General features: G+C 56.9%; 10 protein-coding genes across 10 annotated transcripts; 4 read left to right on the top strand and 6 right to left on the bottom strand.

Moving 5' to 3' along the window:
* Positions 1-123: 123 nt before the first annotated feature.
* Positions 124-3,360, bottom strand: J3D65DRAFT_672128 (OPT family small oligopeptide transporter; the record flags this gene model as incomplete). The annotated part of the gene is made up of 7 exons (XM_066803452.1): positions 124-195; positions 249-887; positions 940-1,132; positions 1,181-1,682; positions 1,731-1,884; positions 1,937-2,296; positions 2,350-3,360. 7 exons carry the CDS (start codon positions 3,358-3,360, stop codon positions 124-126), a joined length of 2,931 nt encoding a protein of 976 aa, XP_066650595.1.
* A 500-nt stretch (positions 3,361-3,860) lies between these two features.
* J3D65DRAFT_153648 (26S protease regulatory subunit 8) lies at positions 3,861-5,795 on the bottom strand. The gene is made up of 3 exons (XM_066794115.1): positions 5,525-5,795; positions 5,266-5,468; positions 3,861-5,214 (listed from the first exon to the last, which is right to left on the bottom strand). The coding sequence occupies exons 1-3, from the start codon at positions 5,660-5,662 to the stop codon at positions 4,062-4,064; spliced, it is 1,494 nt and encodes a 497-aa protein (XP_066650594.1). The 5' UTR covers positions 5,663-5,795; the 3' UTR covers positions 3,861-4,061.
* Positions 5,796-5,891: 96 nt separating this feature from the next.
* J3D65DRAFT_153663 (uncharacterized protein) lies at positions 5,892-7,683 on the top strand. Its single transcript, XM_066794116.1, has 4 exons — positions 5,892-6,008; positions 6,069-6,216; positions 6,278-6,913; positions 6,966-7,683. The coding sequence occupies exons 2-4, from the start codon at positions 6,181-6,183 to the stop codon at positions 7,392-7,394; spliced, it is 1,101 nt and encodes a 366-aa protein (XP_066650593.1). The 5' UTR covers positions 5,892-6,008; positions 6,069-6,180; the 3' UTR covers positions 7,395-7,683.
* Positions 7,684-8,467: 784 nt separating this feature from the next.
* On the top strand, positions 8,468-11,199 carry J3D65DRAFT_153525 (kinesin family protein-like protein). The gene is made up of 4 exons (XM_066794114.1): positions 8,468-8,863; positions 8,925-9,158; positions 9,408-9,876; positions 9,924-11,199. Exons 1-4 carry the CDS (start codon positions 8,525-8,527, stop codon positions 10,934-10,936), a joined length of 2,055 nt encoding a protein of 684 aa, XP_066650592.1. The 5' UTR covers positions 8,468-8,524; the 3' UTR covers positions 10,937-11,199.
* A 1-nt stretch (position 11,200) lies between these two features.
* Positions 11,201-12,077, bottom strand: J3D65DRAFT_153522 (uncharacterized protein). The gene has a single exon (XM_066794113.1). The coding sequence runs from the start codon at positions 11,805-11,807 to the stop codon at positions 11,343-11,345; it is 465 nt and encodes a 154-aa protein (XP_066650591.1). The 5' UTR covers positions 11,808-12,077; the 3' UTR covers positions 11,201-11,342.
* A 2,085-nt stretch (positions 12,078-14,162) lies between these two features.
* J3D65DRAFT_153520 (regulator of chromosome condensation 1/beta-lactamase-inhibitor protein II) lies at positions 14,163-15,660 on the bottom strand. Its single transcript, XM_066794112.1, has one exon. It carries the CDS (start codon positions 15,519-15,521, stop codon positions 14,481-14,483), a length of 1,041 nt encoding a protein of 346 aa, XP_066650590.1. The 5' UTR covers positions 15,522-15,660; the 3' UTR covers positions 14,163-14,480.
* A 152-nt stretch (positions 15,661-15,812) lies between these two features.
* On the top strand, positions 15,813-16,412 carry J3D65DRAFT_561482 (40S ribosomal protein uS9; the record flags this gene model as incomplete). Its single annotated transcript, XM_066797519.1, has 3 exons — positions 15,813-15,993; positions 16,057-16,142; positions 16,248-16,412. The coding sequence occupies 3 exons, from the start codon at positions 15,813-15,815 to the stop codon at positions 16,410-16,412; spliced, it is 432 nt and encodes a 143-aa protein (XP_066650589.1).
* A 975-nt stretch (positions 16,413-17,387) lies between these two features.
* J3D65DRAFT_640949 (uncharacterized protein) lies at positions 17,388-20,578 on the bottom strand. Its single transcript, XM_066801845.1, has 5 exons — positions 19,937-20,578; positions 19,341-19,871; positions 18,781-19,295; positions 17,711-18,727; positions 17,388-17,642 (listed from the first exon to the last, which is right to left on the bottom strand). The coding sequence occupies exons 1-5, from the start codon at positions 20,330-20,332 to the stop codon at positions 17,528-17,530; spliced, it is 2,574 nt and encodes an 857-aa protein (XP_066650588.1). The 5' UTR covers positions 20,333-20,578; the 3' UTR covers positions 17,388-17,527.
* On the bottom strand, positions 20,579-22,047 carry J3D65DRAFT_640947 (rer1 protein-like protein). Its single transcript, XM_066801844.1, has 4 exons — positions 21,718-22,047; positions 21,538-21,655; positions 21,177-21,473; positions 20,579-21,123 (listed from the first exon to the last, which is right to left on the bottom strand). The coding sequence occupies exons 1-4, from the start codon at positions 21,784-21,786 to the stop codon at positions 21,044-21,046; spliced, it is 564 nt and encodes a 187-aa protein (XP_066650587.1). The 5' UTR covers positions 21,787-22,047; the 3' UTR covers positions 20,579-21,043.
* Positions 22,048-22,218: 171 nt separating this feature from the next.
* J3D65DRAFT_153415 (ClpP/crotonase-like domain-containing protein) lies at positions 22,219-23,353 on the top strand. The gene is made up of 3 exons (XM_066794111.1): positions 22,219-22,495; positions 22,546-23,226; positions 23,285-23,353. The coding sequence occupies exons 1-3, from the start codon at positions 22,354-22,356 to the stop codon at positions 23,332-23,334; spliced, it is 873 nt and encodes a 290-aa protein (XP_066650586.1). The 5' UTR covers positions 22,219-22,353; the 3' UTR covers positions 23,335-23,353.
* Positions 23,354-24,245: the final 892 nt, after the last annotated feature.

The following is a 24,245-nucleotide window of genomic DNA, read 5'->3' as shown; positions in this document are numbered from 1 at the left end:
GCAATAGTCTATAGAGGGTTTCTTGTCCAAACGGGGGTATCATCACACCAGAAAGTCAGATTCAGCCGTTCCCGTCAAAAGTCTTTCGAAATGCAGCATTCTGATCCGTTCATGGCCTCGCAATCACCACGTGCTTGGCCCGAAGTGCTCGCCAGGTGCCACATTTCGATATGAGCAGGCAACCCAATCGCAGCCCTAGATGAGAATTAGCGCCGTCTTTTCAAATGATTCCGTGTCGACAAACATACCTGCTTGTACACTTCAGTACCCCACCAGCTGAATCCCTTCATCCATCCAGGGTAGATCACACCGAAAAACACCACCACCACGCCGACTGCCACTCCAGAGTCCAGCGCCGCGGAAAGGGTCATATTGTACTTCTTCCACCATTGGCTCTTTTTCCTTCTGATAACGTCATTGAACAGCCAGCATACCAAGGCCCAGACCGAGAAATTGAGGCCTGTCGCAGGGGGAATCCAGCTGAGACTACCAAACAAGACTGGCAGGTTGACCTTGCGCCAGACGCTGCGCTTCTGGTGACGTCCAAGGAGGAAGACGCCGATAGGAGCAATGGCACCAATCAGGAATGCCCAAACAAGCGGGCGATAGAGAGCTCCATCTCCAAAGAAGCGCGCTGGACCCACGACACCCCATAGAATGCTGCCGTTGAAGTGCACTCGAGCAATGGGGCACGTGAAACCGTTGAGGGCCTCAGGGGTGCAGATTCCTGGGATGTTTGCGAGCATCCAATTCAGGACACCAATCTGGGTCAGACTTGAGACAAGTGTAGCGACAAGCTGCAGCATGAATAGGAGGCGAGGTGGAATTTTCATGTAGTGGCCGAGCTTGAGATCCGAAGAAAACTTGAGGCCTTGTGTTGATGTAATCTGACAACTCTGTATCAGCAGGAGACATTGAACATGGATATACAGCACGTACATAGCCATAAGTCACAAAGACCATGTTGGCGACTGGTCGGCCTGGAAACACGGCACCGCAAATCAGCTGGCAGATGAGGTACAAACTGCTCTGCTGATTTGTGATGGCCATGACTATGCCGATTGGGATGAATAGCAGCGCACAAATACCCAATGCAAGCAAGAGCCCATACCAAGGCAAATGAATGGGATAGCTGCTTGATGTGAGCGCATAATTCTGATTAAGTCGAGGCGCAACTTACTATTCGACCACAAACATCCCGATGGCTGTCATCGCAGCGCCTGTGAACAAATACCAGGACATGGGGACATCGTTGTATCGCCTCATCAACCTGTTGTGCACATCTTCCACGCCCATCATGTTGTCCAAGTCGGGCATGGACGCCGTCATACTCCGAGTAGATCGCGCGTGACGGAGCGGACGTTCTTCTTGCGGGATCGGACGATACTGATTGTCACTCTGGCCTTTGATTTCTTTCCAAGACGCTTTCCACTGGCGCAGAATGTCTTTTCCATGCCAGCATGCCGTGTGTGATAAGAGAGCAGTGAGCGCAGCAAATTGCAGCGCGTAGCTAAGAACATAGGTGATGGGGAGGAACACTCGGCTATAACTCTTGTACGAATTCTCGTCAAACAAGAACTTGTCGGTAAGAATCTTGCTAACATTGTAGGGGCGACCCGTGTTGTCGAAAACGGCCGTGGACAAAATTGGCATGTATGACGAATACATCACGTTGCAGTAGTCTAGACGTGTTAGTCTTGAGTTCGCATCTCGGGCAAGCAAAAACGTACACATGATCGGGGCTATGATCCACATCACGACCAATAGTCCACCGATGATGTTCAAAGCGGCCCAGAACGGTACAACAAGCGGGGAGCCAATGTAAGCGATTTGGGACCAGTCGAATGTCAACGGAAAGAGTCCGAGCCCAGAGGCAATGCCAAACTAGCGCAGTCAGTGGTTGATTCATCACATCCACACCACGTGACGGACTTACCAAGTTGGCGACTACGACGTTTTTGGGTGCAAACCAAGTAATGACGCTAAAGTAGCTCAAGGCTGGGAACAAAAGCCCAGGCAGAAAATAAAAGGCAGCGGATCCTAGGAAAACGTAGAGGAAGAATCTCATGCGCGATACGTACCAGCCGTTTGCCGGCTTGTTGTCCTGTTTGTGCAGCGTCGAAAACATGGACGTAGAAATAAGAGTTCCAGGCCATATCATGCCGCTGGGGCGCACGAGGAAGCGTCGTGTGATACCAGCTAGAGCATAGCCAAGTACTTGAGTGGAAATTGTGAGCAAGATTTGGTAAGTGATGCCCAGTTTTTGCCCGTAGAATTGCGACTGCTCGACGATAACCTGAAAGAAATGATGAGTATTTATGTATGCGCAACAAGAAATTGGCGACTTACGTCGGTTGCAAAGGCAAATCCAAAAGACACATTGCTGCTGATATAAACGCAGCCGTGCTCTTTCTCGTTCCACTGCCCCTGTCCAAGCCAAAGCCGCAAGCTACGCCGCCAACTAGTCTTACGCTTTTCGCGTGGGAGGGGCATAGAAGCGCTGCCATTGGACTCTGAGGCGCCGTTGGCAAGGTCCTCATGGCATTCTTGCTCTACTCTCCGGACAATAGATCCGTTGGAAAAGACTTCGATGGGGTCGTCAGGGCGTTTGAATATGCCGTCCCACAGGAGACCGAGCGGGTGGACGAGGAGAAGAGCTATGACAGGGGTAATGCTAACGCTAGGGTATCTCAGGGAAAAGAAGAGGTTTGTGGCAGAGCCGAGAAAAGAAAATATCAGAGAAAGCGTCCACATGCGCGGGGTATTGATGGAAAGGGAAGTATCGTCAATTGGCCGTACTGAGGCGCGCACTTGAGCATAGGGCGAGTCATCTGGAGGACTCTCTTCGTTGGACTTGGTTCGGAGCTCTCCATCATCGTCGGAGGCATCAATGTCTATGACTTCTGAGCTGTCGGAGTCGACAGAATCCGTGGTGCTCTCCGATTTGGACGAGCCTTTGGTTGCCCGCGCCGCAAATGCGGCCTGGTCGTCACCAGAGTCCATTTCCCCGTCCAGACTGCCGACCCACGCGTCAACGGCAGTCGTGTGTTGATCTGGCAAGTCGACCGCAGGAAGGCTTCTTCTCCGGCTTCTTTGAGTGCCATTTCCTGAGAGCATGTTACCGGTCGAGGCGGAGCGCTGAGCGGCGGTACTGTCGTCATCCTCGGGAGATGAGTCGGCCGCGGCGAGTTTGCTCTTTGATTTTCGCTTGGCCGGACGCAAGACTTGGTCGATGTTGGTGGTGTCGTCATTGTCTGAGCTGCTGTTGCTGGCGCTCATCAAGTGGACGGGCATGGCTCCGTAGGACCCTGTGCCCTGGGCTGGCGAGGAGCGCATCAGCAGGGGGAGTTTTGACGACATGGCGGAGTGGTGAGTGACACGGCGAGAAGAGGGCGAGGAGCGCGAGCGCGGACGGAGAGGAGGACTCCGGGGCTCGTGGGGAGCAGGAGGGGCAGCATCAGGGCGGGCGATGATTGCTTTTTGGAGTGGATCGGAGGGAGGAAGATTATTTAGGTAGTAAGCGGCGGCGGCTAAAGAAGCGTGGGCGTTCAGGTGGGCGTTCAGGTGGGCGTTCAGGTGGGCGGACGTGGGCGTGGGTGTGAGTCGGAGCTGGAGGGCCTGGGGCGCGCCGTCAGGAATGCCAGCAGCACCGGCAGCCATCCGAGAAGGGAACGTGACGACAGTCCAACGGAGAACCCGGCGAGTGGGAAATGTCGGGCATTGAATCAGATAAAGCAGCGAGATAGAGCGGATCTATCCACCACGGTTGAGGGCGAGAATTGGGTTTCAAGGATAGGATGCGTCGGTTGACGTGGGGCTGCCGAGCGGCAAACGCGGGATGCAACTGTTTCTGCGCTTCTTAATCCATAACCAAGGTGCTATGTAATTGCTGGGCATGGCCGTGGCATGATGCATTGCGCCGTGTCGGTCGTTGTGGGCTTTTCTTTCTTTTTCGGCCTTGCGCGTGACCGTTGTTTCGACTGAGAAAAAGTCCCTCGCATCTAACCCGCTGTCATTGTCACCGCCTCTGCCAATGGCTCCTCGCCCATTACCAAGCGGAACTACTCCCGAACATCTTCATCCGCCCCCCTCGTCATCTTGCGTGCGACGTGCGCATGCATCGCCGCCAGCTCATCCAGACTCGCTATCGCTCCCTCGACCTTGTCCTTGTTGTACAAAAACAACCCTTGTAGCTCGGCAGGGCTGATCGCGTCCACCAACCCCAGACTGCTCACCTTCGCCATGAACCTCTCCCGGCCCGCGCCCTTCGGGTCCATTTCACCGTAGAAGCGATCCCAAAGCTTCCCAATCTGGTACTCCGTCGCGTTTCCAATCCGCAGAGTCAGATCCACCCGCCCGGGCCGAATCAGTGCTTCGTCCAGCCGCTCGACGTGGTTGGTCGTGAGGAAGATTATACGCTCTTCAGCACTGCCCACGCCGTCCAGCGCGTTGAGCAGCCCGGAAAACGTAACCGACGCTCCCGCGTACCCGTCCTCCCCCACCGACCGCCGGTTCACCCACGCCGCATCCGCGTCTTCCAGCAGCACAATCGTCCTCGCCGGCACTCTGGTCAACAGATATGCCAGCTTGTCGTCCGTAAGCCCTCGTTGGCTCACGTTGAGCATGGCAATGTTGAACTCCAGATGCCCTGCGAGCGCTTCAATAAAGGAGCTCTTGCCGGTACCCGGCGGTCCATACAGAAGATAGCCTCTCCTGTACGGAATGCCCCGGTCCGAGTACCACTCTCGTTTGTCGATAAACTCTTGCATGTCTTCGACCATGCGTTCCTTGACGCCATCCTCGAGGACCACCGAATCGAGCGGTCGCTTGCGCTTGGGTTCGCCAAACCTCTCCCAATCCATGCCCCTCGAGTGGTAAATGATGGTCTTGCCCTCTTCGGCTTCTTCTTTGAGCTTGTTGGCTTCCAGGAATATCCGCTCAAAGATGCTCCTGTGGGCGTACAAGGTGGTAAACCTGATGGTCTCGAAGAATTGTCCCTCATAGTCCAAGTGTTGGCCTTGTCGCTCCCTGTTGACAAGTATCCAGGCATTCTCGTAGCGGATTATGTGTTTGCCCAGACCCGGCACGACCGAAAACTGCGTGTGTTGCCTGCCATCGGGCCGTGTCACTTCTCCCGTTTCAATCTGGAATTCGTGGATGCGTGGAGCAAATCTGCGAACGAGCGACTCGAATGCGCCCTTGGACGGTTTCTGCCTGGAATGATTGTCAAACATGTATGCATTGATCGCCTTGGACACTGCTTACCCTGCACTCTCGACACCTCCTTGTATCTTTTGCATTTCTGCCCGGTGGTGGTTGCTCATCCATCGCAGCAGCCACGGATAAGATCTGTCGCGGCGGGTGACTTCGAGCTCGACGAGCATGCGCCGACGAACGTAATAGGCGGCGCGCGTGAGTCCTTTTTGTCCGAGGCGACCTACAGTCGCGAGACCTGCGAGACCAAAGCCCTGAGATTGCGTCGTCAGCGATTGGAGGCGGAGAAGGCAGAGCAGGTGAATCGCACAGCAGTAAAGTAGGGGTTGCCCGTCAGCTGGGCAAAGAGCGAGCCTCCAGCGCCATCGGGGGCACCAGCAGCGAGCTCAGTGGCAAGCGACTGCTGCTGATCCTGGGGCGCTTTGGACTGGATTGCAGGAACATTCATCCGTCTTGCGATGGACCGTGGTGGATGGTGGACAAGCGGAGTCGGAGAAAAAAGCGACGGACGGGAAGCCCGCGCCGGCGATGACGCGCGCCGATCCGCTGCCCTGTCACTCCCCCACAGGTCTGCCCTCTTTCCGAAAAGGCTTAGCCCCTGGCCATAGCTTCTGCTTCGACGCGGAAACCCTGCAAGGAAATGTCAACGCGACTTGACACTTCAACTTCACCGGCACTTCTCTCTCCACGACATTCCGTCCTGTCAATGCCATCATGGACGAGCCCGTTGCGCCCGCTGTGGCTTATGACCAGGTCACCATTGGACGCAACTACTACAATCACCTACTAATCCGGTAAGCTTCGTTATGCTCCATGACGCGTCTCTCTCGAACAGCTGCTAACTCTGGCTTCAGTTCCGATTACGTGAGTAGGACGTGCTCTGGGCCATAGCCCTTCAAGGATAGCTAATACGCCACGTAGTATGCGCCTCTGGACGAGACAGCTCCTCGAGGGACGCCCATTCCCATGGTCAAGATAACCAGGGAAGAGCATCAAAGCCTAGTTCGTTGTCCGTTTACCCCTACAAAAGCCTCCTTTCGTACTGACTCGCAAACCATTACAGGTCAAGAGTGTGCATGAATATAGTAAGCATACATGCCTCCCATCTCTGGATCACAGCCAACAATCCTCAGTAACTCTGCGGCGACACCTGTTGGATTGCGGCGTGGCCCTCAAGACCCTTGAGACCCTGATTCTGTCGGGCTACCCGGTTCTTCGTGGCACCCATCATGCAACTCTGGATCCATCACAGCAAGCTCAGCCCAGTCCCACGCACTCCGACAGCCTGACAGCCGCAAGCTCAGCTCCACCTCAGGACAGCACTCCACTCACAGCAAGCTTTGGTTTCACCACGCCCTCTTCAACAAGCTCCGTCGGAGACGACTGTCCTACCAATTCGCCAGATCCAGAGGGAGAGCCACAGTTCCCGACTCCTCCTTTCAAGGAACGACTGCAACCAAACACAAATCTTCAGCATGACGAGATCAAATGTAGACAAAGGCGCAGCCTACAACTTTCCGGCCTTCCTCGTTTCATCAAGCATCAGGACATTGTAGACGCAATACGGGGTGGCCCCTTGGTGGATGTACATGTTCGCTGGCAAAATCGTTCGGCCCGGGTCTCGTACATTCACGGGTCGAACGCTGCTGCTTTCAAAAATTATGCCCAGCAGTTTGGCCTTTACGTCAAAGGACAACGGGTAATATCTGGACGCTCCAAAACACACGTCTTGCTTGCTTACCTTTGAATAGGTCAGTGTGGACTGGGCAGAAACCCAGTTTCATATCTACGGAGCTCTTGCGAAGAAAATCAAGTTCGGAGCCACCCGCGTCCTCTGCCTTCGAAACGCCGTAGGTTTTATCAACGAGCAGCGCATCCGCGACGACATGGAGCACATCCACAACCTCTTCATCGTCAACATCAAGTCATGCGGCCATGACATATTTGTTGAGTGCTCCTCCATTTTGGCGGCCGAATTCGCGCGCACATGCATGATGTCCCGGATTCCGTATCGGGACTTTAGAATTGAAAATTTCCCCGACGGATGTGCACAAGACCCGACTGTTCATCCTGGATTCACTGTCTCCCCGGCCAAGGACAATACACTGCCTAGGTGCAACAACATCTACAGCGTCCTGGCTCTGGACGAGGACTGCGCAAGCAGCGAAGAGGATGTATAGCCGCAGTGTGATGCCCTGCGCAAACGTGACGACGACACTCCGGCGGTTCAGCTTGTCCATCATCTTGGTATCTTACTGGCCAAATCCTCACCAGCCCATTGTTTGCAACATTCACACGCCAAAATGTTCTTCTGCCCTGTTCGGATGTCCGAGCGCTATTGAACCATGTCGACAACTCAAAACAAATCGTTCAGTTTTTTGATTCTCGAAGTTGTCTCGCAACTCCTCCCAAAAGCGGCCTGCAAAGCCTCGACACAAACCCGACACTTAATCGTTCATTCTGGAGCCCGTCGCCAATGTATACCGCGTCACATTTAGGAAAAGTATTATACGAGACTCGGACGAAGCTAAAGCCGCTGCACAGTTAGGACATGTCCTGGAGTTCTTGTTTTCAGCACTGGTTGTTTTCGCTGGTGCATTCCAGTCTTTCAAGTCTGCTTTTCCATCGCGGGAAACAGACCAGTCCATTGAGTATTCATCTTGTTTCATAGAGCAGCACAAAATTCGCGCATCGGAAAAGCAAAAGGAGTTTGGGATCAAGCACATGGGCATGAGGTCAATCACCAGGGAGGTCGGAAATGGCGAGCATAAGATGGGACGGGCAAAGTGGTGGATTGGACCCGAGGCATTCGACGCGTGTTACTTCTAGTAATGCAGTGTTTACGAAAAGCTTCGGAGTGTGTGCTCCATCCTGTGAGATGGATGTGTTGCCATGTTGTAAACGGACCGAGACCAAGAGGTCAGGCTTGCCTCTCGGACCAAAGTCCGCGAAGAAGGCATTGGCATGCGAGGTCCGATTCGAGCCCAACCTGCGGACATGTTTTCGGCCCAGTGACAACGCAGAAGGGTGTAATCGTCATCGGAGATGGTGACTCGATGGATTTTGGTGATGGCGTCTTTTCCAAGGATCTTCGATGTGGTTTGAGTCTAGGATGCGCGACACGCGTTAAGGTAGGTAGGTGAAGTTGACGTAGGCGGTCTGCAAGCAGCGCCAGCGCCAGGACCATGTCGTTGCCATGGCAACCCGTATTTACCACCACCGAATCACGGCCAACCTATCGAACTTCTTCCATGACGACTTGCTTCCACCAAGACAACGTCACGACACCTTCGCACCATCCACGACCAAAATGGATCCTCTCACGAAGCAATCGTCCTCCCTGTTCGAGGTGTACCTCCGCCTGCGCCCCGCTGCCACCAGCGCAGGAGACCGTTTTCTGGATGTCGAAGAGTCGGAACAGCTGGATGGCTGCCCCAACCACATCACCATCAAACCGCCGGAAAATGATCGTCGCAAACGTGCTGTAGAGCGCTTTGCTTTTACGCGCGTTTTTGAGGAGGATTGTGGCCAGCTGGATATCTTCAAGGGCACCCAAGTGATGCCGCTGATTGAAGGCGTTTTGGGTGATGAAGGCAAGGAAGGTCGCGATGGTCTTCTGGCGACCCTGGGAATGACTGGCTCCGGAAAGGTCTGACACACGTCTCGATTGGAACCTGTCTGACATTCGAATGATTCTGACCCCATTCCAGAGCCACACGATTCTAGGATCGAAAAGTCAGCGCGGCCTAACGCAAATGTCCCTAGACGTTCTCTTTCAGAATATTGGCGATCTCATGGTCGACACAACGGACTCGTCGTCAGTATTTCCATCGATTGCAGCCGCAGACGCCTCAGAAGCCAAGATGTTTCCCGCGCCGCTGTATCTTGATTCTGTGCATGGAGATGGAGCTCAAGCCAACTCACGGGCTCAAACACCTGCACTGGTATGCTCTCCAAAATCTCCTACTCATCATCCTTCCTCTTCAGGACTCTATCCTTCTCTTTCCCACCACCACCCCAACGACACTTTCAAGAATGAAAAAGATGATGACCACCACGTTCCTTTGTCTGCGGAAGACGCCGCTCCTCCTGTATCTCCTTCAAAATTTCTTTGGGCCATCAGGCCCGTTGCTTCTGGAATAGCTCGTATCACCAAAAGCGCAGCTGCTAAAATCAGATCGCCTGTTGTAAAGGACGGAACCTCTTTTCTCAGCGTCAAGTCGCGCCACCTCCCAAGAGTATCCACCATGCCGAGCCATCCATCTGTCGAGGATCTCGCGGTAGGCGTCGACCAGACGGCCGAGTACGCAATCGTAGTCTCCATGTTCGAAGTCTACAACGACCGAATCTACGACCTCCTTACCGGCGCATCCCAAAACTCCAAATCGACCGCGAACCGCCGCCGAGCCCTCCTTTTCAAACCGACCGAGCAGTCTCCCGATAGGAAGCAGGTTGCTGGGCTTAAGAAGATTATCTGTGGAAACATTGAAGAGGCGCTCATGGTTTTGGAGACTGGTTTGATGGAGAGGAAGGTCACGGGTACCGGCAGCAACGCTGTGAGTTCAAGGAGCCACGGCTTCTTTTGCATCGAAGTGAAGAAGCGTCATAGAGCTACCAAGGGGCCTTGGGCTAGCAGCACCTTTACTATCTGCGACCTTGCTGGTAAGGTAGTCGTGATATTAGAGTCTCGAGGTACTAACTTGGAACAGGCTCCGAGCGCGCACGAAATGCCAAAACAGCCGGCGAGACGTTGGCCGAAGCTGGCAAGATCAACGAGAGCCTCATGTATCTCGGCCAGTGTATGCAGATGCAGGCCGACAACCAAGAAGGCAGCAAGCAGAACGTGGTACCGTTCCGGCAGTGCAAGCTCACCGAACTCCTCTTCTCCAACTCGTTTCCCTCCTCTTCGCACCATGCGCATAGCCACCACCAGCATCCTCGCCGTCCTCAAAAGGCAATCATGATTGTCACGGCCGACCCGCACGGCGACTTCAACGCCACCTCTCAGATCCTTCGCTACTCGGCTCTTGCCCGCGAAGTCACAGTCCCGCGCATCCCATCCGCCACCGGTGCCATCCAGGTTGGCAACACGATCGTCCATGCCCGCCCGGGAACCAGCGCCAGCGAGCGCCATCCGCAGGGCCCTTCGACGACAAACAACCGCAGCGAAACGCCCCTCCCCTCGGCAACCAACGAGGAGCTCACTGCCGCCCTCGACGAAATCAACCGCCTCCACGAAAGCGTCGACGTGCTGCAGCTGCAACTCCGCGAAGAGCGCTCGCGCCGCCGTGCGGCCGAGAAGTCGTGGCGCGCTGCCGAGGACTACCTCGTCGACATGGAACTGCAACTGCGCGACGAGCTATGCGCAGAGTTCGAAGAGCGCCTCTCCGCGCTGCAGCGCACCTACCGCGGCGCATGGGACGAAGAAGCCGACCGCAACGACGAGCGCGTCGACCGCAAGATCGAACTGCTGGCGCAATCGTCGACCACCGGAACCGCGCCGGATGGCAACGGGGCGAGGGAGAGGGAGAGCGAGCTCGCTTCCCGCATCGACGTGCTGGAGGACGACAACGACGCGCTGAGGCGGCAGGTTGCGCTGCTCGAGCGCGCGGCGCAGCAGGCCGTCAGCCCGTCGAAGACGCAGACGCTGCCCGTGCGCAAGACGAGAGTGCTCAAGGCGAAGAAGTGGCGCATGGAGGATGATCCGTTTGATAGCTCGTGAGTGAGGTGCTGGCTGACGGGCTTGTGTGGTACGTACGGTACGGTACATATGTATGTGCATACGACGAGTAGAGGCGGGAGCGCGAGCGCGAGCGAGTATCCGAGCTATGCTACGTAGCTCCGCGCTTGCCCGCCTCGGATCGATTGATACCCCCTTTCTTATTTCTCATGGAGCGGAGCAGACTGGCGCAGTAGAAAGAGGTTCATAGAAGCATTGATACACGGAGTTCTCATTTATTCAGACAACCGAGTCCCCATCATTCGTGGTTCACCCCCTCCTTCCTTTCCTTTTCCTCTCCATGCTCTTGCTTGAAATGATAGAGTCTGTTGCTTATGACATTGTGGATTTGTTGGCAGATTGGGTGCTTGGTCATGATATACCTACATGTACCTGCCCAGTGACTTCATTACCTTCCTTCCCTTACCTTGCCTCTCCGATTGTTCAAAGCACACCTCACACTCTCCGCAAAAACACACATTCGATCAAGCAGGCTTTGTCTCATTCCTAGAGAAGATGTATGGCTGGATGGACATATAGATTGATTGAGAGAAAAGGGAGAAAAAGTGGAAAAGAAAAGAACAGCTACAGCTAGACGTCTGAGAGCAGGGAAGGGGAAAGGGAGAGCAAGATGATGACGATGTGATGGTGAGGATGTTGAGAAAGTGATGATGTGATATAAAACCTTCGCGAGTGGTGTTGTGTGCTCCCTCCCTCCCTCCCTTTTGCCTCCTTGCAGCCAACCAACCAAAAACGACGCGCTTGCACACACGAACTGACAGACAGACAGACAGACAGACAGACAGACGGCCGTAAGTAGGTAAGGTAGGTAGGTAGGTAGGTAGTCGACGTCCTCCTCCGTCTCCTCATGCATGTCCCATCACCACACCCGACCCGACCACCCGCGCCTTGTTCATTGCTGCTCCTGCTGCCGATGACGATAGTGACGTGGGTCGGTCGCTTGGTTTGTCTGGTCAGCAGCAGTCTCATGCCCCGCCCATACACGCGCTGCTCTGCGGTAGTCCATCCACCCGCCGGCCAGCGCGTGGCAGCTCGGCCAAAACCCCTGGCGCCCGCAACTAGTTTTGGTTCCCAAAGTCTTTGGAAAGTGTTGTTTTTTTGCAGCACAGGGGAATACTCGTCCTCGTTACTTTGCCCCTACTCCTTCCCTCCCTTCCCGTGCTGCTTGCTGTGCGCTCTCCACCTCCCGCGTCCTCTCCCCACGCGCAAAAGGGGCCCTGGTCTCCGGCGCCGCCGCCACATCGAACCAGCTCCCACATCCCTCCCTCCCATTCAGATTCACATGTCTGATCTGCTGCTTGCCAGATGTAGCTTTCGGGCGCGCGCGGCCAGCCAGGGTGCTCAAGAGATCGGTCAAGCAATCGAGAAAACGAGCCCCAAGAGACAAATGACCTCATCCAGCTCCATTCTGCTGCTGCTGTCGTTTGCGCTGCATCAGCGAAATCTGCTTGGAAATGAGCTGCACTTGCTTCTGCAGCAGGGTCAGCTCGTCGTCGTCGTTGTTGCCGTCGGCTCCGTTGACGGTGCTGGTGCCGTTGCTGTTGGGAGGGGCGCGGACGAGGCCGCTGCCGGAGCACTTGGGACACGTTCGTGTCTCCATGGCTGGTGACACCGGCATGGCCGACGCCCGGGTCGTACTGGATGTGGCTGAGGTGGGGCCGCCGAAGCCGCTGTTGTAGGAGTAGTCGGTGAGCGTCGTGGGCAACGTTTGCCGCCGCTGAGTCGACCGAGGAGGGCTGGCCGGCCCTATGACGCGTACGCCCGACTCGAAGACGAAGGGCCGGTCTTGCGGCGGAGGTTGCGGCTGTGATGGAAGAGGGTCTCCGTTGATGTCGTGCCCGTTGATGTCGAAACCCAGGGCCTGCGATTCCCGCGTCATGCGGTCTACGTGTCGAGACTCTGCCATGGCGACTTGCATGTCGCGCTGGCGCTCTTCGACTGCCGCGTTGCTGGGCCTTCCGGGCTTGTGGCTCGGTCGGCGTGGCATCGCTTCTCCTCGGGCTTCCAGCAGAGACTGCTTTGACTTTGCGGCGAGGCGTTCGCTAATGTCCTCGCCAAAGCGTTCGCGTATCAGGTCCACTATCTGGCGCGCCTCGGTGTCCATGGTGACTGTGAAGCCAGCCCTCTGGATGGCGTCCTTGACCCATCTTTGAGTGTACTGAACGCCGCGCTTGGCGTATTTCGGCTTGCCGTCTGCGTCTTCGTAGACGTCCCTGCTACATGTGTGTTCTGGTATGACCGAGGAGACGGTCAGGACGCCCGTGTCCTTGTTGATGGTAGCGCGAAGCTTCCACGGACATCCTTGGGCAAAGTGACGGCACTGGTATATGGCGCGGGTCTGATCCTTTTTGTGGATCCTGGTGAGGAATTTGTCTCGGAGAGCCCAGCTGTTGACGGCGAAGCGCAAGGCCTCGAAGTCTGGGTAGGTGCTGCCCTCGCGGGGCGTGTCGACGTCGAGGTCCGGGGGCGCGTGCTGGTTATGGTTGTGGTGGTCTTGGTGATACTGGTGGGGGGCTCGGCCGTGGTGGTGATGGTGAGAGGGGTCCTGGGTGTCGACTACATCTTGCGGAGGAGGAGGCTGCGGCGGCGGTGGCATATGTTGTAGAGGAGGAGGGACGTGTGGGGCATGCGCTGGAGGGTAGGTGGATGCCCCCGCGGGCATTGTAGACGTCGCTGGGATGGGTTGATACGCGTTGGCGGGCAACATGGCATGCACCTGTGGGCTAACGAAAGGCTGCTGCTCCGCGTACGCTGCCTGGCCATTGCTGGTCGGCTGCCTCCTCCTCGGGGTTGACCGCTTGGGATGGTGGCCAGGATTGAGCCGCACCGGTAGCAGACGTCAGTTGGAGGCGCTGGGCTGGAGAGGAGAGGGTATTCACCTTGTTCGGCATGGGGTCATTGACCGGGAACGATGGTGGACGGGTGTAGTGTCGTTCGGCAACGACTAAAAGAGGCGCCAAGAGCGACAGGAGACTTTCGGTTTGACGTGTGCGACCCCACGCTGGGCTGGCTGACAGTCCCTCGTCCCCATCTTACGCTACTCGACATGCACTCGGACTGCTCCCTCCTGGCTCTGCCTTTGATAATATCATTTCCCTCGCGCGCTTAAAACACCCTCCGCCTTGTCCCTACAGTCACCCCCGACCCATGTTTCAGACCCAACGTCAAGGGCCTGAGACTCGGCCCAAACCCAAGCGACACTGTCACGACTCACAAGTCAAGTGCTGGTGCTTCCTGAGGTTTCCACTTCACCTCCTCTGCACTCACTCCACGTGATGACCTGCTGACTCAGGATACCAACTCGAAGCACGCAGACAGCAATGATAACCACTTCTGCATCTGACCTGGAGCCGAGGATGCCATCGTCGTGCAAGGCGCCAAGGCAGGGCTAGCGCCTAGGGCTCCATCGCTCGTTGCAGCTGACATGCGGCCAAGATGGTACCCCTTTTGGCTATGAATATGTCGTCTTGAGCTGTTTACTCCTTAATATAACGGAATGGTGTATGCCTCGGCGATCCCCTGGAGGCTATGATGCGAAAACGAAGCTGGTCGCGCATCCTGCGGCTATAAATTGGACAGACCCTGAAGTCTGCACCTCATTCCACGTTCCAGCAACATTGCCAGTGTCATCTGTAGGCAGTCCGCAGTTGCCATGCTCGCCCCATCCCCAGGCTAGCACCTTTCCATCGCGAGTCTTGGCCAGGACATGCTCGCTACCTGCAGCCATGGCTTCAACGGGAGGCAGTTTGCTGGGAGGGAGTTGACCGTGATTGTTGCGGCCCCAGGCCAGAATGGTGCCATCACGCTGCAGAATGTAGATGTTGCTCCACCCAGCTCCGACGTCGATGTAGCCTGGCACGCTCTGCGGTGCTGCAGATGCAATGGACCACTTGTCGGCACCCAGGAGAGCACACTGTCCTCGTGAGGAATCTCCGATGACAAAGGTGAACTCACGCCCACAGGCAACGCGGCGCACGGGAAAGGAGATGCTCGAGATTTTGCGAGGAGACCAAACGATGCTCGTCGCCTCACCAAGTTGACCCTTGCGGCCGTTGCCCCATCCATAGACGTCTCCATTATCGAGGACGGCGACGACATGGTTCATACCTGCCGCCATGTCAATAACGTGCGTGTCTGGAGGAGGAAAGCCAGGAATGGGCTGCGCTTGGGCCGACTCGACAATGTTCTCTCCTTGTCCAAGCTCTCCTTTGACTCCGGAGCCGCAGCTTAGAACTTGGCGGTCTGAGGCAAATACGGAAGCCTCCCACGTTGCGGCACACGTCTGGAATCGAGCTTGAGGGGTGGGACCGCATGGCAGACATGGTCGAAATTTCGATGAGCTTTCTATTGATGATCCGAATGCACAGCGACCGTTGGCATTGTCTCCGGCGGCAAAGACGGCGCCGTCTTTGGTGAGAATCAGAGTGTGATTTCCTCCGGCGTCGATGCGCAAGGGTTCAGTGAGGGCAGACTCTGCTTGAATACTGGTTGCTGAAGGCGTGTGGACGTCCTCGTCATGCCCAATGCCAAGCTGACCTGACCCGTTGGACCCAAAAGCAAAGAGCATTGGTCAATATTTGGTGATGAAATTGGTGTCTTGAAGGAGTCCGCAGTTGTGGTGATGCAGGCTCTGTGCAAGATACCCGATGTAGTGTTCCGGTGCTTGATGCGGACGGCGAGGCGGAGGTGAGGGCGCTGATGTCGAGATTAGATAAGATCGGGCCCCGGGTGGTTCCGCGCACAATCCGTTAGCGACTCCGAAAAAACTGACCTTCGCTCAGCGCCGCCCGCGACACCGACCGACGACGACGACGAGACGACCTCAGCACACCGTTACCGCGCCATCCATCCAACCAACATGGCCTCCACCCAGAGTGTGCAATGCTTCGGCAAGAAGAAGACGGCTACCGCTGTCGCCCACTGCAAGGCCGGCAAGGGCCTCATCAAGGTCAACGGCAAGCCCCTCTCGCTCGTTGAGCCCCAGGTCCTGCGCTTCAAGGTCTACGAGCCCGTCCTGATCCTCGGCCTCGACAAGTTCGGTGCGTTCATCTCCAGGCGCCAACAATCAACCAAGGCGCAGAGGAACTGACAGCCCGATACAGCCAACGTTGACATCCGCGTCCGCGTCTCCGGTGGTGGTCACACCTCCCAGGTCTACGCCATCCGCCAGGCCATCGCCAAGTCGATCGTACGTCTCTCTCTTTCTCTCTCGTCGCTTCCCAAAAAAAGACATAGGGAATCAAAGCGGCCCAAGACCTCGAAGCATCGAAATGACTAACTCGCGGCACAACAGATCGCCTACTACCAGAAGTACGTCGACGAGCACTCCAAGAACCAGCTCAAGCAGGCCCTCGCCCAGTACGACAGGACCCTCCTCGTCGCCGACAACAGGAGGTGCGAGCCCAAGAAGTTCGGCGGTCCCGGTGCCCGCGCGAGATACCAAAAGTCGTACCGTTAAAGCGGCGGCAGACGAGGGGAAAGGGATGCATGGATCGTTGGTCATGGCGGTGGTGGTGGTGGCCTTTCAGGTGCTGGGGCGCTACAACACCCTCAGGTTTCTGGGTTTTTCGGGGAATCGTTTGATAAGACAAAAATGATTCGCATGTCTGCAAAAAGTACCTTGTGGCTTTTCCAGTTCAAGATTTGGGATTGAAGGTGCGTGCACTGCGTGACCTCGTCCGAGCACGAGAGACGAGGAGAGCCCCAGCACCGGAGTCGTCCGTCTCCGCGAGTGTTTTCGGGAATGGTGGACAGCCGCCGAATCAGTCGAGCAAACGGCAGTCAAACAGATTCCACATCCACACCGCAGTCCAATGATCAGGATTCCTCCAATTCAACGATATCACGGTTCCATTTTGCATCAAAAAAATCGCGGTCCTCGCCGTTCTCGCTTTCTACGAGCCAACACCCAAACTGCCCAACGCAACCCAGCGGATCAGCAACTCCAGCAAACTCGCGCACCCTCCGTGCCGCTCGTCTGGACGTGACTTGCACAGATACCGTGTCCGCACTGTACTTATGCCTTACCAACACCGTACCGCAACAGCATGGCCACTACCAGATTCAATGCTAATGTTGAACATGCAGCCCTCCCTAGCAAGGCCCAGTTGCGGGTCCGCAACAACACTGCTGCCTTCATTGTCTTTACGCGGGAGACTAGACCATATACTTCTTTTTCCAACTTCCCCTTTTGCACACCACACGCCTCAGCTCCCAGCACAACACAGTCGCGGGTCAGCATCAACCAACGCAACCCACACCCCGACCCCGCCCCTCCCCTCCCCTCCGTTTTGAAGCACCATCACACACGCCTGCAGTAAAGCATTGTACTGATCCAATTCAAGCTATGGCACTACGAAGAGTAGCAGCGGCGTGGTATACGACTCTAAATCTAAACGCAACAAGGCAACGAGGCAGCATGTCTCATATCTCATCTCACAGTCCTTCCTCTTTGCTTCCCTCCTCTGTCTCTCTATCTCTCATACCTACCTATCCAACCCCCTCCCAATCTTCAAACCTTCAAACCAAAAACGTAAAAGACAACGCTAAGAGAGAGACCAAATAGTACGGTCATCAGATTTTCAGCCTCTCCATCGGATTACCCATGCCATCGACATTCTCCGGCTCCGCCGCAGGATCAATCGACGCAACCTTGGTGCATATCCACGTCGACGCGTACATGTTAACCCTTTCGCGCAAGTCAGCGAATGCGCCACAGAACGAGGAGAAGTAGGAAGAGGGAGAGGAGAAACAGACCTATCGACACACGCGCCCGGCATGCGCGCCGACACCCTCTTGCCGCGGAAGCCGTTGGCCTCGAAGACGCGCACATACCACGGCGCCAGCGCCGCGCTGCGCAGCATGACGCGGCCGCCCATGCGCAGCGCGCGGTTGAGGGCACGCACCTGATCAGCCGCGGCGTCGGACGCCTCGTCGAACCAGTCCATCGAGTCCATGACGACGGCGATGGTGAGGGTGCCGGGCGACATGCGCGCGAAGACTTCGTTGAGCTCGTCCGTGTGGATGCGCAGGCCGTCGAAGGCGCCCGGCTTGCTGAGCTTGATGTGCGCTTTCGGCGAGAGGTAGGTGGGGTGGCTGCGCTGCGTGTAGTGTCCAAGGAGCGTGAGCAGATAGTAGTGGTTGTCGCTGCTGAGCAGCGTGTGCTGCACCAGCGGGTCGAGCGTGTTGACGGCGTACTCCCAGATGGCGTGGCCGGAGCGCACGCCGCTGGGGATGCTGTGGTCGTCCTTGCGGTGCTGCGTCGAGCTCGCCGTGCTGTTGGGGTTGGGGTGCTCGTTGCTGTTGAGCCGCACAAAGTCCTGCTCGATCAGGTTGCGCTGGTTCGGCGGCACGCCCAGCGCCTTCCACAGCCACTTCTCGTTGCTGATGACGCCCCAGCTGAGCAGCCGCGACAGCAGCACCTTGCGCACGCTGCGATTCCAGATCTCGCGCTGCTCGTTGAGCGTGCCGGCCGCGCACAGCTTCTTGACTTCCTCGCTGAGCCCCATCAGCCGCAGGATCCAGCCCACCAGCTGCAGCGCCTGCCCGGACCCGCCCGTCGCGTACAGCCCCTTGCCCGCCGCCGCGAACGCCCCCGGCCCGTTGCGCAGCCAGTACTCGAACGCCAGGCTCGACATGTGCGGGCTGAGCTTGTTGATGAGCAGGTCGCGGAAGGCTTCGTGCTTGCCCTCGCCGAATATCTTCCACACGTCGGCGTAGCCGAGGGCCGTGAAGGCGGCGACCTTGAGTTCGAGCAGGTGGTTTTGGGTGGGACTAGGGGGAGGGGTCAGCAAGAAATCAAGGAGTGCAGGAGAATCGAGGCTCACTTGAGGTCGACTGCGTGGATACGCTTGGGCTTCTCCAGAGCAAAGGACAGGATGTTGTCGCCGGCGCTGGTAATGGCCAGAATGACGTCGCTGGACTTGACCTGGAGCAGCTTGGCGTCCTCGCGGCTGTCCTCCCACGTGAATGCGTAGATGTACTGATCCTTGAACTGCCTGTGCTTCGGCAGCTGGGCGTCGTAGTATATTCTCCAGTGGTGGTTCTGGTACCAGCTAGCGGGCAGGGGAAGACTTGCGGCCAAGTTGACAATGGCCGATTCGTACGCCTTGGAGTGAAGCTCCACGCCACTGTCGAGCCGACCCGAGGTGCGTGCTTGGAGGTCCAGAGCGGACAGGAAGGGGGACTCGGTGGCAGCAGCGTCGACTTCGGCTAGCTTGGACGGCGAGGTGCCGCTGTCCTTGGAGCAGCCGATCCACACGTAGTAGGGGATGCGCACACCGAGGAGATGGTTGCGGGCGTTGATGTTGAGGATGGTGCCGAACTTGTACTCGAGATAGTCCTGGCCGAGTCAGAAATGTCCGTCAGACTGGCTTCAAAAACATACCCTCCTGGCCGGCTCGAGATTCACGCGGTCAATCTCAAACCAAGTCCGCCAAAAGACGCGCGACAGCCACATGCAGTGCCTATCGATGACGCCGCCGACATAGTTGCGGCTCTGGAACTCGACGCGGCTCTGGACGTAAAAGTCAATGACGCCGACGATGCCGTTGGGAGACAGCTGCGACGAGATGGAGTCGATGGCCGAGTAGTACTCGGGAATCATGGACAGGGCGTAGCTTATGGTTACGAGTTCGGCGCCGAGCGTCTTCTTCCTGCCGTCGGCAGCGTACTCGCCCGAATTGACTCGCACCAATGACCGCTCGTCCGACGGCACGACCTCGTGGTCTTCGACGCGGAACGAGCGCGCGTCCTGGCATACCACCTTGACGTTTTTCCAGCCCAGGCGAGCGAAGCGGTTGCGGGCAATCTCGCACAGCGAGGGGGAAAGATCGACGACGTAGACGGAGCGGAAGAATTCGGGGACGTCGAGGAACTTGGCCATTTGCTCAATGTTCCAGCCAGTGCCGCCGCCAATCTGGGGGGCTTGTCAGTAAAAAAAAAAAAAAAGGTGGGATGGGGGAGGGGCAAGCAAGTGTTTACATCGATCCATATTGGCTTTCCCGGGAGGATGCCAGCATCGACCTTGTATTTGAGCTGAGCAGCGACCAGGGCGAGCATGTCGTCGCGGCCGCTGAGCAGCCTGGCGCGAGTGGCATCGTAGACGGAGGCCTGGGCCTGGTAGAAGCTCTCGAGGGCGTCCTGCTGGTTGCGGGTGCCGTCTCCGGTGTGGGGCTTGAGGAAGCAGCCCCAGACAAACCTGATGTAGGCGTGGAGGGAGTTGGAAGGCTTTTGACGGGTATCTTGGGTATCTCTCAAGGCATAAAGGAAAACGAGAAGAACAAAAAGGACCAGAGCAAGAAGAATGAAGGGAAGGTGGGTGACGGGGTCGATGGGGAGGCTGAGCCCGGGGAAGAAGGGCACGGAGGTGGACGCCATGTTGTTGAAGAGCGATGCAGGAGAGAGTATCAAGAGGGCCCGGAGGCGGAGGCGGAGGCAGATATATTTGACATGGTCGGCAGGCGCGTGGAGGACGAATCTTCAGAAGATCACAGGACATGATGGGCAGCGGTTGAGTCGAGGGCCTATCATCGGCAGCACATGGAGAGGCTCTGCTGGGGCTGGGGACAGACGGCGAGAAGGCCACCTGCTCCAGGGCTTCGGGCCTGTCAAAGCAAGCGCAGATGCCATGTGCACGACCGCCTGGTGTTGAGGGGCAGCCTGGCGGGGGATCGTCTGCCACGCGAGCCAATGAGGACGTGCGGCCAGAGCACGACTTGGACCACCCACGACCGGACGTTGAAAGTCCCTGCGGCTCTTCATCTACTGACTGACTTTTGTACCCGCCCAACGGCCAATTGTGCGCCCGTCATTTTGTTGACGAACATCTCTTGCATCGCATCGCACCATCCTAGAAGTAGCAAAATTATCCTCGCGTCTCTTTTTCCGCAGAATAAATTGTCGTACCTACACCTCCCACTGTCCGGCTCTTAGCTTGTTGTACACTCCAATTACTCCGTGCCATGCCTCGGGGGAAGTCGGAAATTCGTCAACGCTGCCGTGCTCCCTCCATGGTAGCCCCAACTCGACTCCGTCAATTACGCTTTTGGGACCACTCCACTCGACCAGCTCGGCTCCTGCGCCACGCGCCTATTTGCCGCGGAACTGCCTCTTGCCCACCGTGAACGGCACGTAGCGGTACTTGATCATGTGCTGAATTTGCCTCCTCACTGTGACATGGTTAGAAAAGACATGTCAAAGATTAGTCCCCCGGTGCACTTACTTGTCAAGAGGAAGAGAATCAACCAGTAGACGACGAGCACAGGCCAGAAGACGGGCAGGTCAAACATCTCGAACCAGGTGCAGAGGAACCCAATGGCAATGGCCTTGGTCGCCGAGTACCAGAACTTGAACTCGGGCAGCCGTCTCACAAACGGCCTGAACTCGTCTTCTTCCTTGGTCGGCAGTCCGCCAGCCGTGCCGTCCTCCATGCCCTCATCCTGTTCCAGCGCGGGGTCGAATTTGGGCGAGATGAAGGCGAGGAAGAGGTTCAGCAGGTAGATTCCGAGCGAGTAGGCAACTGTTGCGCTTGACGTCAGCCACGCGCCCTCCAGTTACAAAAGCGACCATGCGCGCGTCCTTACCAATGTACCATCCCTGAGCAAAGATGATTCTCAGGCCGAAGACGAGGAATAGCACGGCGGTGCCCACCCATCTTTGCACGATGAAGGGCGTCGACTTGTCGAGATAGGCTTGATAAATCTGTTGGGCGACCCGACCCGTCAGCGCGCGCCGAGCAGCGTCGGGAACAAAGCCATTCTTACCTGGCCAAACTTGGTCGTCTGCGCGCTCACAGCCGCAAAGGGCGTGTCGGGCTCAGGCGCATCCATCATGGTCGCGCGAGTGGGAAAAATCGTCGACGACCGACTGGGGGGGCGGATGGATCGAGACTGCGCCGGGTTTGGAACAGCGTGCGGTAGTTGATTCGTCGGACGGCGGGCGAGAGGGAGGACTGGATGTGACGGCGGAGACGAGCGTCCAAAAAGGTTGGACAAGAAGAATAGACCGTTACTCCCGCAAGCACGACCGAGGGGATGAGATGCGAACGCGTTTACAGCAGAGAGATTTGGTTGGAGCTGCCCCCCAACTTTGCCAGGTCGCCAGTCGCAGCACAAGCGACCCTGGCCTGAGTGCCTGAGTGCCTGGGGCATGGATCGCCAAGTTTGCAGTGTTTGCATCCCCGACGGCTGACTAAGGCAGTCTGGTGCCCGGGGCGGCCAAACGGGCCCCGGCACCATGACGCAAGCCAGTGCACGTCGGCTTGCCTCGGGATTCCTTCGAGACCTGAGCTTCACAAGCTCCAGCTTGGCCGTTCCCGAGCTCTCACGTATCTTACCTTAGCTAGTCCTCAATTCATTCTGGGTCCACCTCTGTTCACGCTTCTCTGTCGCTTTTGCAACATGTCTGCCTTTCGAATCTCCACTCGCGCCGGCTACACGCTCATCCCCGCATCCCTGCCGCGAGTGGCTCGCCCATACTCTTCTGCAGCTCCATCTTTCGAGCACATAACCGTCTCCACGCCCAAGCCAGGTGTTGGATTAAGTACTGAACCATAATCCACCCAGAAATATCAAAATTCTGACAAGTTCCAGTAACGCTCAACCGCCCCAAAGCCCTCAATGCCCTCTTCACCCCCCTCGGCCTCGAGCTGGGCGACGCGCTCCGGCGCTTCGAAAAAGACGACAGCATCGGGGCAACCGTAATCACAGGCTCGGAGAAGGCCTTCGCAGCGGGCGCCGACATCAAGGAGATGAAGGACAAGAGCTTCGCCGACGCCTACGGCCGCGACTTCATCCAGATGTGGACCGACTTCGTCCACGCGACCAAGAAGCCCGTCATCACGGCCGTCAACGGCTACGCGCTGGGCGGCGGCTGCGAGCTGGCCATGATGGGCGACATCCTGTACTGCTCCAAGGGCGCCCGCTTCGGCCAGCCCGAGATCAAGCTCGGCGTGCTGCCCGGCATGGGCGGCTCGCAGCGCCTGACGCGCGCCATCGGCAAGGCAAAGGCTATGGAGCTGGTCCTGACCGGCGACAACTTCACCGGCGCGCAGGCCGAGCAGTGGGGGCTGGCGGCCAAGGTGTTCGAAACCCCCGCCGAGTGCGTCGACGGTGCCATTGCCACGGCGGAGAAGATTGCTAGCTATAGCCGCATCGCGGTCAAGGCGGCAAAGGAGGCTGTGAATAAGAGCCAGGAGTTGGGGCTGCGGGACGGCTATGACCACGAGCGGACGCTCTTCCACGGGCTGTTTGGCAGCAAGGACCAGAAGATTGGTGAGTCTACTTCAAGGCAGCTGGGCGGCTTGTCGTTTGCTGACTTGTGGCTTGGTAGGCATGACGGCATTTGCGAACAAGGAGAAGCCGCAGTGGTCGCACGAATAAAGCGCTTAAACACTTCATCAGCATCAATTAAAAATCCATTAACTCCAAGACATCCCGCTGGAAAACCATGCGCTCCAGGAATGCTCAATCAAGCCAGCCACCGCAGCACATTCACGCCCTATGCGTAGTCCCTCCACTCTAACTTGTCCATCCACACTCCCACCGCATGCCCCCTTTCCCTCACACCCCCTCTCACGACTCTCGAACCAGCTTTGGTCGTCGCATGTTCCACACCTACACATCGTCAGTCATCATCGCCATTCCGCACGCCTCGCTCGCCCATGGCAGCAGCGCCGCAAGAGCGAGGAAATGCAGACCGTGAAAGGGGATATCACGCACTCTTCCTGCCCTTCGACACGACGGTGACTGCATCGCCCACGGCGACGGCGATGACCGACGGCACTGGTGGTGTTAGCTAGGCACATGTAGAAAATTGAAACGTTCGATGTATTCGTCGGAGAGATGGAGGGAGGGACAAGGGAGCAGCCTACCGTGGTGGTGTTTCTTGTTGACGTTGGGTTGTTGCGTCAGGCTCATTTTCGTTTACTGGACAAATGAATTCGTTGTTTTTGGTCGAATCGAGTCAAAATAAAGCCGCTGTTGAGGCTCGCAATGATGCTCTGAGGTTCGCAATTCGTTTGTGAATCGTAGTCGAATAAAATTTTTGAGCCAATGGTATGCAAAGTATGCAAAGTAGGTAGGTAGATACGTAGGTAAGGTAGACAGCACACAGAAGAGGAGACAGGCAGGAGTGAGATAAACACGTTTCGCGGCTCCGCACACCACTTTATACACTCAGCATCGACTAAACTGACACCTTGGAGCAGCGGCGGCAGCAGCAGCAGGCAGCGTCATCAGCCCTGCTTCCGGTTTCTGGCTCTCTGTTTCTTCTGCCGTCATTCTAGCTCGTC

This window comes from Phyllosticta citribraziliensis (genome assembly GCF_038025025.1).
Source record: "Phyllosticta citribraziliensis strain CPC 17464 chromosome Unknown J3D65scaffold_14, whole genome shotgun sequence".
NCBI classification, from domain to species: domain Eukaryota; kingdom Fungi; phylum Ascomycota; class Dothideomycetes; order Botryosphaeriales; family Phyllostictaceae; genus Phyllosticta; species Phyllosticta citribraziliensis.
This window is presented reverse-complemented; position numbering and strand designations above follow the sequence as displayed.